The sequence below is a fragment of the Trachurus trachurus genome (assembly GCF_905171665.1).
Source record: "Trachurus trachurus genome assembly, chromosome: 14".
Lineage (NCBI taxonomy): Eukaryota > Metazoa > Chordata > Actinopteri > Carangiformes > Carangidae > Trachurus > Trachurus trachurus.
The window spans coordinates 33432875-33443948 of NC_139903.1; the positions used below are offsets into that span (position 1 = coordinate 33432875).

At 45.3% G+C, this 11074-nt stretch overlaps 1 protein-coding gene across 1 annotated transcript; it reads left to right on the forward strand.

Moving 5' to 3' along the window:
* Positions 1-308: 308 nt before the first annotated feature.
* On the forward strand, positions 309-10829 carry ik (IK cytokine). The gene is made up of 19 exons (XM_083987443.1): positions 309-424; positions 1366-1432; positions 1525-1617; positions 1710-1769; positions 1873-2040; positions 2124-2238; positions 2790-2860; positions 2943-2989; positions 4499-4662; positions 4749-4857; positions 4955-4994; positions 5081-5306; positions 5388-5490; positions 5613-5697; positions 8648-8705; positions 8800-8888; positions 9006-9114; positions 9237-9271; positions 10547-10829. The coding sequence occupies exons 1-19, from the start codon at positions 415-417 to the stop codon at positions 10572-10574; spliced, it is 1677 nt and encodes a 558-aa protein (XP_083843569.1). The 5' UTR covers positions 309-414; the 3' UTR covers positions 10575-10829.
* Positions 10830-11074: the final 245 nt, after the last annotated feature.

An 11074-nucleotide genomic window follows, 5' to 3' on the forward strand; every position in this document is an offset into this window, starting at 1 on the left:
AAATGAAATGAAAGAGAAGCAAAATAAAAACAAAAACTAGTGAAAATGTTTAAACTACAATAACCTTGCTGAGGACGAAGGTAACGTGACTGTAACATTTGTCCCACCGGTTGGTCCTGGGGGTCCTTCACCATGGGGCAGTGGGGCAGTGTCTGAGCCGGCCTCCAGGGGGCAGCAGCCCCACACCTCCAGCTCATAGCTCCGGCTCTGCTCCAGCAGCTCTGCAGCGCTGCCCGCGTGGCGCTGCCCGCCGGCTCCCGCGGAGGGCGCTGTTCGTCACGTTGAGCGGTGGCGGAAGAGGAAGTGACGTCAGAAGCACAGTTAGCTTTAAGCTAACAGCGTCGGTTTCTGTGTGTTGTGGTGGCGGAGTAGACTCGTTTTCACCGGGAAGAGGAGAAGCGACGCTCCGCAGAGATGCCTGAGAGTGAGTCTTCCTCCGATAGTTAGCCCATAGATATATACACATTCAGTATATATATATATATATATATCTATGGAGTTAGCCAGAGACAGAGTCAATCAACTACTGAGTGCGCTGCTAACCAGCCTAGTTAGCCGTTAGCTGGAGCCAGCAGAGACACAACAACACAACCATAGACATACAACAAGTCAGTAAACAGCAGATCCAACTGTAGCGTTAACAGAACGGGATCGATCATGTTAATCCTGACGAGTGTTAACATAAGAAACATTCCGCTACAGTGTTGAACGTAGTTTAGCCTGTCTCAACTACTGTTAGCTTAGCAGTAGCACTGTAAACAAACACTGGACTCAGATCAGTTCACCTGGCCGGAGGCTGGGGCTGATATGTGGCCACGGCCCTCTGCAGTGTCTGAGCAGCTCAGTGATGCGCAACCATCAACTGGAGCGGATCAATAGACGATTACAGATATATTAGTTACCAATTGGACCGATTGGTCCAGCAGCGAGTTGTCAATCATCCACCTAAAGGATAACTGATCAGATGATCAATCTGATCATCTGAACTGTGGTCAATCCATTGAAATTGAAATTGAAATCAATTTAAACTGGAACATGTAATATGAGTGTAGAGCTGCAACAATTCATCGATTAATCGCACAATAATCGATTATGAAATTTGTTTTTTCAGCTTCTTAAATGTGAATATTTCTGGTTTCTTTGTTTCTTTATGACAATAAACTGAGTCTCTCTTTGGTTTGTGGACAAAACAAGACATTTGGGAAACACTGATTGATGTTTTTCAACATTTTATTGACCAAACAACTTATCGATTAATAATTTAAATATTGGACAGAGTAATTGATAATGCAAATAATCGTTTGTTGCAGTGTTTGTTAATTTTGAAATGTGTGTGTGTGTGTGTGTGTGTGTCCTCTCCTCCAGCTGAGAGTTACTCCAACCCTCTGGCTCCTGAGGGCCACGAGGTCGAAGATCACAGAGCAGCAGCTCAGTGAGTCCACATCTTCCTTCACTTCTCTCTTCACCCATCTGTGTGTGTGTGTGTCTGTGTGCGCCCTCTAACACACCTGTGTGTCTCTTTAGGTCTAAACTGACCAATGATGACTTCAGGAAGTTATTGATGACACCACGGGCGGCGCCATCCTCAGCCCCGCCCTCCAAGTCCAGACATCATGAGTGAGTGATGAAGGCAGGAAAACACTGATGATGATGATGATGATGATGATGATGATGATGATGTTTTCTAACTCATGCCGTTTGCTCCCCAGAATGCCGAGGGACTACAATGAGGATGAGGATCCTGCTGCGAGGAGGAGGAAGAAGAAGAGGTGGGCGTGTCCTGTCGTTGAGCGTGATCGGCAGCTAAACTCCACTTTGGCTCATCTGATCGACTTATTCATTGGTTATTGATCGCATAACGTTCTGTTGCAGTTACTACGCTAAGCTACGGCAGCAAGAGATGGAGCGAGAGCGAGAGCTGGCCGAAAAGTACAGAGACCGAGCCAGAGAGAGACGAGACGGAGTCAACAAAGACTACGAGGAGACGGAGCTGATCAGCACCACGGCCAACTACAGAGCCGTGGGCCCCACGGCCGAGGCGTGAGTCCCGCTAAGGCTAGCCCCGCTAACAGAGCTGTGTCTCTTGGAACGCTAAGTTCAGCGCTGTCTGTTCCCCTTTGCAGAGACAAGTCGGCGGCAGAGAAGCGGCGACAGTTGATCCAGGAGTCTAAGTTCTTGGGAGGTGACATGGAGCACACTCACTTGGTGAAAGGTCTGGACTTCGCTCTGCTGCAGAAGGTCAGATGATCAGACAGATTTACGGATCTAAACTTGATTTAACAAGAGATCAAAATGTTTCCAAGAGACAAACGTTTACGCAAAGTAACTCGGGTAACAGACCCTGAGCCTCAGTGGAGAGTGTAGAGTGGTGACATCAGTAGGTGTGTTTCTATTACACCTAGAAATGCGCAAAACCTAAATATCGCAATAAGAAACTGCTAGTGGAAACGCCTACATTTCGAAAAACCTCCCAAATATCACTAAAACATATTTACGCTCTCATGAGGTGGTTTTTCAGACGTATCGATATGAGAGTGTATCGTAAAAGTGTGATGGAAACACTTACCCCGGTTCCAGAACATCACACAGAATTTAAAAGAATTATGGGATATCGCAAGACTAGACTTTGCGAGAGTTACGACTCATTCGCAAAACACCTTTCAATGGAAACATCTGCAAATAGCAACTGTACTTTTTAGAAATTTCATAAATATGGCTTTTATTTTGTGAAAACCCATGACGGAAACGCAGCAAGTGTTGGTGAACATTGATCTGCTCCTGTGTGACAGGTGAGAGCTGAAATCACCAGCAAAGAGAAGGAAGAGGAGGACATGATGGAGAAAGTCCAGAAGGAGGCCAAGTAAGGACAGTATTATTACCACGCTGTACCTGAACGCAGCATGAACCACACCGAGTGACCTTTACAAAACTCTGTTTGTTAGGAAGGACGTGGAGCCAGAGGAGAAGATCGAGTTCAAGACTCGTCTAGGTGAGTGACTGACCTGTGATCAGCTGTGACTGAGGCCTGATCCACATGGAAACAGAGCGTCACCCACAACCGTCTTTATCTCTCTGTAAACACACCCTGGTTTTAAAGGTGTTCACAAATGTCCGTTTGTCCTGTTTGTGGCGTCTCCTTCCACGAGTTTACCCGAATAAGGAAAACTAAATCGTCTGATAAATGAATAATTACACTAATTTTATTATCCATAGTGGGATCAAATTCAATTTTCTTTTCTGAATACCTTTAAGAAATATCTGCGTACGCACGGATCCACACGACTCCAAAACACTGTAGTACATACTCCAGGCCTGTGTGTGGCGCTGTAACGCTACCATGCATAAACACCACTGTATTCAAACTCCAAACATTATAGGGGATGTCACAATTATAGATTTTCTTGGTACGATTATTGTCAGAGAAATAATCACAGTATTACGATTATCACAATTATCATGCATCAATAAATTTCACAACACTATGAATGTGTAAAATCAAATATAGTCAAAATATAATTACATTACTAAGTCATTGTCATCTTTACCAAATGTTGTTGTTTTTTATTATAAATGACTCTAGCATTTCAGTTCCCATCAATTCAATGCTACGTTAGATAAATGGACCAGTATCTGAGCATTTACCTTTACTTTACTTTGGCGCACATCTGCCGATATGCTTCCGACATCATCTTATTTGGAAAGTGACAGTATATAGCAATCTTTACGATCAATTAATTGTGGCATTTAATACTGCGATTAATTGTGAAAACAAGTAATCGTGACATCCCTAATTATAGTCCTGGAGTCCTGTCAGTGTGACTATAGTCTGGTCTGACGGAACTGCGTTGCTGCGATTAGCCTCTGATTGGTCGGAACGAGCCACCCGGTGGAAGTCCCGCCTCTGTGCTGCAGCTTTCCCAGTCCGCCCGGTAAAGGGAAACATCAACAAACAACAACAGGAACCGAACCATGGATCTATTATACATCCGTGTCTTGAACAGAACAAAAGAATAAATATCCGTCAGCGGTTGCTGACCGTCGTTACACCGTGGTCACAAATCCAGTTTCCAACCGGCAATAATTTGCGAGCACACCGTTGCTACGGCGCCGACCACAGCGATTGTGACTGGTTGAAAAAATTCCAAAACGGCCGGAGTGTTTTTTTCTCTGATCGTGGAATCATAGGCGGAGCAGCCAGACCTTCTTCTCTGGAGGAGGGGCTGAGTGAGACACTAGTGGGACTATGATGATTTGACGGACGTGATTCAGCCTCAGTGTCCCAGGGAGCGACTGTAGTCTGCTGCTGTACGCCCATAGACCGGAATGTCTAGACCTGTGGCTCAGTACAGGTTAGAGTAGTCGGGGGTTCATCATCGTTTCACAAAAGATCCGTTTTGGGCGAGACGAGACGCCAAACAATAATAAACTTATGCGGATTCATGAAAGCCGTATCTGCATGGACGGTCTCCTACTCACCCCCCCTCCGTCCACCCCCCAGGTCGGAACATCTACCGTGTGCTGTTCAGGCCCGGTCCGGTGGAGAGGAACGAGCTCTTCCTGCCGGGGAGGATGGCCTACGTGGTGGACCTGGACGACGAGTTCACCGACACCGACATCCCCACCACTCTGATCCGCAGCAAGGCCGACTGCCCCAGCATGGAGGTACCGACACACACACACCACCTCGACGCTCACCGCTGCTGCTAACCAGGTTCCCCACTAAACCTCAGTGTGATCTGTGTCCTCAGGCTCAAACTACTCTGACCACCAACGACATCGTGATCTCCAAACTGACTCAGATCCTGTCCTACCTGAGACAGGGGACACGACACAAGAAAATCAAGAAGAAGGACAAAGGTGACACACACATACACATATATATATATACACACACACACACACACACAGTAATTGGTTATACATGGTGTAAACCTGATGTGTGTTTGTGTTTCAGGGAAGCTGGATGATAAGAGAGCTCCTGAGGCTGATATAAGGTCAGTTCACAACAACCTCTTATAAACAAACAGTCTGTAAACAAACTGTGTGTAATCACGGCGTCTCCACCACGTGTCTGTTTCAGCATCTTCGAGGACATCGGGGACTACATCCCATCCGCAGCAACTTCCTCCAGACCCACCAAAGACAAAGAGAGACACCGAGACAGGGACAGGGACAGAGAAAGGGAAAGGGAAAGGGAACGGGAACGGGAAAGAGAAAGAGAAAGAGAAAGAGAAAGAGAAAGAGAGGACGACAGCAAGAACAGGAGACACAGTTACTTTGAGAAACCGCGAGCAGACGAACAACAGGTGAGAGGCGGGTGGAGTCAGAGGGGCGGAGTCCCAGGTGTGTCTGCTGCTCACTAACTCTGTCTCTCTGTGTGTCCTCAGGTGATGGAGGTGGACACAGGTCCTGGATCAGTCAGAGAGCAGATCAAGATGATCAATGAGAAGTTTGCAGGAGCAGCAGGCAGCCAATGGCCGGGCCAAGAGCCATATCCTTCAGTACTAATGGACACGGGGGTGGGGGGGGAGGGGGGGGGGGCTGTGTTGTGTTGTATTGTAGTTTGTGTACTGTGTGTGTAGTGGTGCAGTGGTGATCCTTGACTGGTGGCACTGGGTCTCAGAGGAGGGACGGTAAAGAGCAGCTGGGAGATTTCTTTGGAGGATCCAACTCATACGCAGAGTGTTACCCTGCAACGTAAGACACACACTCACACACACACACACACACAGTGTTCAATGAACTAGGTCTGAACTGAACGTACTGTATTTCCGCTTGATGAACGGTATTGTGAATGCGTTCATTCTGGTGTTTGTGAACAGCGCTCTCTCACAGTATGACTTTAAGAGTGTACCAGGTTTCCATGGAGCCTTCCAGCTAAAACACACCGTCAACAGGCCTTAAAGAGACATTGTCTAACTCCTCCTGTTATCTATTCACGAAAATCCATTATTTATTTTAAGAAGTTCTTAAGTAGGAAAAATAAGAAATTCGTAAGAAATTACTGTTCTTAATCTGTTCTTAAAGGGACATTGTGTAACTTCTCCTGTTATCTATTCACGAAAATCGATGATTTGGTTCAAAATAGGGCTCGGCCGATTATAGCCCGTTTGAGAATAATCGGTAATCGGCCAAAACTCGCCGATTGTCGCCGATATTTTCAGAAATAAAATGCAGGGAATAAGACTTGGTTTTACTTTGAAAATGTTCCCCCCTTTGAAAACATCCCCGACATTAGGCTATTTATCCTGTAGAGGGCGCATCCAACTGCATCCACTATCCACTAACCACCTCACAGCACAGCAGAGTGACTGATCTGGAGCCATAGTCACTCACACACACATCACACAGCTTATGAACAACTTGATTAACAGTTAACTGTCTCAAAACCAGTGTTGCCGCTGGCTTTCTTTTTCCTTTTTTTGCCCGCGGTCGGGTGAATTAATTAATTAATGCTCGTCACTCCGGCCGTGTTGGGGCTGGCGGCAGCACCCGCTAAACGTTGAAAACAGCGGTGATACGTGCTTCCACGTCGGAGTCAACAGAAATGTCTGGAACAACATTGGAAAAAGTCGCTTTTGATTTTAAAAAAAAAAGAGAGAGAGAGCGAGAGAGAGAGAGACCTGCCGTGCCGTGTAAAAAACAACAACAGTGTCACGTGTCATGACTTCCTGTATCTGGCCCTTCAAATTAAAAGCCCTATAGCCTTTCATATACACTTCAGTCATATTGATTTTGACTTAATTTTGACAAGACACGGCTCCAAATGTTTGTTTTTTTTCCTGCGACCAATCGACCAATGAAATTTTGGTCGACAAGTGCTTGGTCGACTATTTGGGTGCAGCCCTAATTTATATATTATATAATATATGTAGATATATTACTTAAAAAATAAAAATTTTAAACTTTATTTTAAAAAAAATGATCAGCCGATTAATCGGTTATCGGATTTTTTTCCCCCTAATAATCGGCATCGGCCCCAAAAAATCCATATCGGTCGGGCCCTAGTTCAAAAGTCTGTTCTTCATTAATCAGTAATCCCCCCATCAACAAAGTGAAGTGTTCCTTTCAGCTCTGAATGAGCCGTTCATATCATTCATATCTCCATGGAGCGGGTAAGCTCGGTGCTGCTGCCATGTGGTGTCTCCATGTTTTTACGTTCAGTGGCAGCGTGACGGTAGGAAACCACGGAAACTCAGCGGAGACACCGGAGCTGTCGGCTCAGGTGGAGGTGGCGTCTGTGAAAAGTCACCGTGGTAACGCAGTGAGGAGGAATGGAGCGTTACACTGATGCTGCATTCACCTGCAGTCGGGCAGACGGCCGTCGCTAACAAACCAGATGTCATTTTAGTCACAGAAGTCCAGAGAAAGACGGTAAAACAATACCACATCGCCATGACAACATATTGTCACGTGTATTGTTTTGCCTCGTGCTGACGGAACACTTGTTTACATAGAGGCTTGTTTATGCCGTTACGTGCAGCGGCTGTCGTCCGTCTGCCCAATTTCACCTGAATGAAAAATACGAGTTGCGATATACAACCGCAACGCTACACAATGTACCTTTAATATGTAGCAGAAAACCAGCCAATCAGGCAACACCAGCCACCACAGTGTCACACCACTTATGTGAACCCTGGTTGGATAAGAATTCAAAACTGGATACGAAGATGAAATCTGACACATAGTTACAGTGTTTAAACAGATATAATGATTGTATGTGGTTCTATCTGGGCTGTGGCAATCATTTAAAAAAAATAAGCTGGCAGCAAAGTATTGAAAAAAATAAATATGAACTAGTTCATTTTTGGAACTGTGAGCTTAGTTCAAAATTTGAAATTATGAACTAGGAACTGTTTACATTTTAAAATTTGTGAAGTTTGAACTAGTTCATGTAGAAATGTGAACTTTCCCAACACTGCACACACACTCAGTACGTTTACATGACACTTGAAAAAACCGAATTATTGCCTTAATCCGACTATAACTGGACAACTGAAGTGCATGTAAACACCTTAGTCCGACTGAAATCGGAGTTGAGAACTCCGATTAAGACACCCAGATAATGCGATTGGAATTCGATTTTCTCCGTCATGTATACACCTTAGTCAGAGTATAACTGGACAATGCATGTGCGCATGCTCCACAACAGTAGAGACGGCACCAAGTGGGGCAGAGAAGCCGCCCGTCAGCGCCAATTCAATGCATTTCACACAGCGTGACCAGCAAGAGTGTTTTATTAAAAAAGAAAAAAGAGAGAGAGAGAGAGAGGAAAAAAGGAAGCCCGCGTACCCTATTCTCAGCGCGAATCCGTCCCAGACTGGCGCGTCTGGTCAGGAACTGCAGTTGAGAATGTATTATTAAGTTTACTACGTTGTTTATATTCAGTTTTTTACGAGGTGACAGAAAAGTCAACAGGACAGGGGGCGTATTAACCCGCTGAAGCAACGGGTGACGCCGCATGAGGGGGCGATGGACCCCGTCAGTTATTCCATTTTCTCAGTTGCATGTATATTGAGACAAGGACAGAAGTCCGACTTGACGCCAAAATCGAATTTTGAGCATAGCTCGATTAAGCTCTGCATGTAAACGTACTGACTGACGTAAATCAATGCTAAGTATATCCCTGGTGTGTGTGTGTGTGTAGGATGGACGATCTGGCTGTGGACAGCGATGAGGAGGTGGACTACAGTAAGATGGACCAGGTGACTACACCTCCCTGCATGCCCTTCACCACTGCTGTGTTGGACTGTGTGTGTGTGTGTCTCTGTTGACAGTGTAACTCTCTGTCTCTCTCAGGGTAATAAGAAGGGTCCTCTGGGCCGGTGGGACTTCGACACGCAGGAGGAGTACTCTGACTACATGAACAACAAGGAGGCTCTGCCCAAGTACGTCTCAGCCCTCAGCTCTGACTGCCAGGCCTCTGTCTGTCTGCCAGGCCTCTTGCCTGACAGGCCGCTCTGTGACTGACGTGGCGCTCTGCTCTGCTCTGTTTGTCCCTGCAGGGCTGCCTTCCAGTACGGCATCAAGATGTCTGAGGGCAGGAAGACTCGCCGCTTCAAAGAGACCAATGAGAAGGCCGAGCTGGACCGACAGTGGAAGAAGATCAGCGCGGTGAGAGAGGCCAGACCAGACCAGACTAGCTTAGACCAGAGACAGCTGCTAATGTTATCAAAGTGTGTCGTTGTCATAGTAACAACATAGATGATGTCACTAACTGTCATCTCTTGTCTCAGATCATCGAGAAGAGGAAGAAGATGGAGGCTGACGGGTCAGTGTTACATCAACACCTGCTCAGCCAATCACAGCAGAGCAGGAAGTACCTGTGTTTACTAGGGGTGTAATGGTACATGGATTAGAACTGAAGCGTTTTGGTGCAGGTAGTAGGGTGGGAGATCTCATTCTGGAACTTTTTAATTGAATCGTCTTCACACCCAGATGCAACAAAGTGATTAAATGCTTTTTCACAAAAAGTCAGTCACCTGTGCAACAGACAATCATTAAAATAAAATGAAAATATTTTTACTTTTGCCGTCCACCGCAAAAGAAATAGGCAAGGCAATTTTATTTGTATAGCCCGTTTTTTTACAAACAGTTTGTCTCAAAGGGCTTTACATGGCATCATAACAACATCCTCTGTCCTTAGACCCTCACATCCACTGAGGAAAAACTCCATGGAAAACCCTTTTAACAGGGAAAACCAGGAGAAAGCTCAGGGTGAGCAACAGAGGAGGGGAGAGGAGAGGAGAGGAGAAGAGGGGAGAGTAGAGGAGAGGAGAGGAGAGGGCTCCATGTAACCAGATGTGTCCCCAGCAGTCTAAGCCTATAGCAGCGTAGCTATAAAATGGTTCAGAGCTACCTGAACCAGCCCTAACTAAAAGCCCTGTCATAAAGGAAGGTCTTAAGTCTGGACTTGTCTGCCTCTTTGACCCATGGAGAGAGCTGGTTCCACAGTAAAGGAGCCCGGTAACTGAAGGCTCTACCTCCCAGTCTGTTTTTAGAGATACTGGGAGTCACTAACAGACCTGCGTTCTGGGAGCGGAGTGCTCTGGTAGGACAGTAAGGAATGATACGCCATCGCCATAGCAACATATTGTCACGTGTATCGTTTTGGCCGTTCTTTCGGACTGTTTGTTTTTCACGTTCCATTCCGTGGCTGTAGTCCGTTTGCCGTCTCCCGAATTCCATGTGAATGCAGCGGAGACAAGTCTGAGGAAAGGGACTTGGACTTTTGAATTGTGTATTTTTAAAATGTGGCCTGCTTGTACCGTTTTTCCAGGATGGCCTACCCTACATAACTGAGTAATAGGCTTTCTGAGGAGCTTGTGGAAAGCCCTGCAACTATATTTGATTAAAGCAATGTGTTAACTGTTGATGTTTACAGAAGTTCCTAATAAACAACAAGCAATTTTATGTTTTACATTTTGTCCCCATGACCTCAAAACAGACATGTGTATCTGAACCGTTACACCCCTACTGCTCACATACACAAACAGTCAGTCAATCAACTGTGAATAGTCGGTAACAGTGTCTGTTTATTTTTCAGGGTGGACGTGAAGAGGCCTAAATACTGAAGACCTGATTCCTCCTCTAGTTTCTCCTTCCCATGGGATCAATATTGATCAGTGATTATTTGTTGATAATGAACCTGCTCTGTGAATGTTGTTCTCCAAAATAGGTGTGTAAAGAGTCTGAGGTCAAAGGTGACAGACGCTGATCAGCGGTAATGTGTTGCTTTGTGCTTTAAATAATGTAGTTTTTGTAATGTCTGATGTTATTGATTAGTTTGATAAAATTGGAAACGTGAATCATTAAACTTGTCAAAACTCTGCTGTGTCAGTGTCAAGTCTCACTTGGAGGTTCCACAGGTCTACGGGTGCATCTCAATAAATTAGAATATCATGGAAAAGTTTGTTTATTTCAGTAGTTCAATTCAAAAAGTGAAACTAATACCCGATAACCATGTTGGTTAAAGCTGTTATTGATACAGTTGATTCATTGGGATTGTCTTTGACATAATAAACTAATGAAACATGAAAAAGCATAGAGATCCATGTCACAGAATGAAATATTC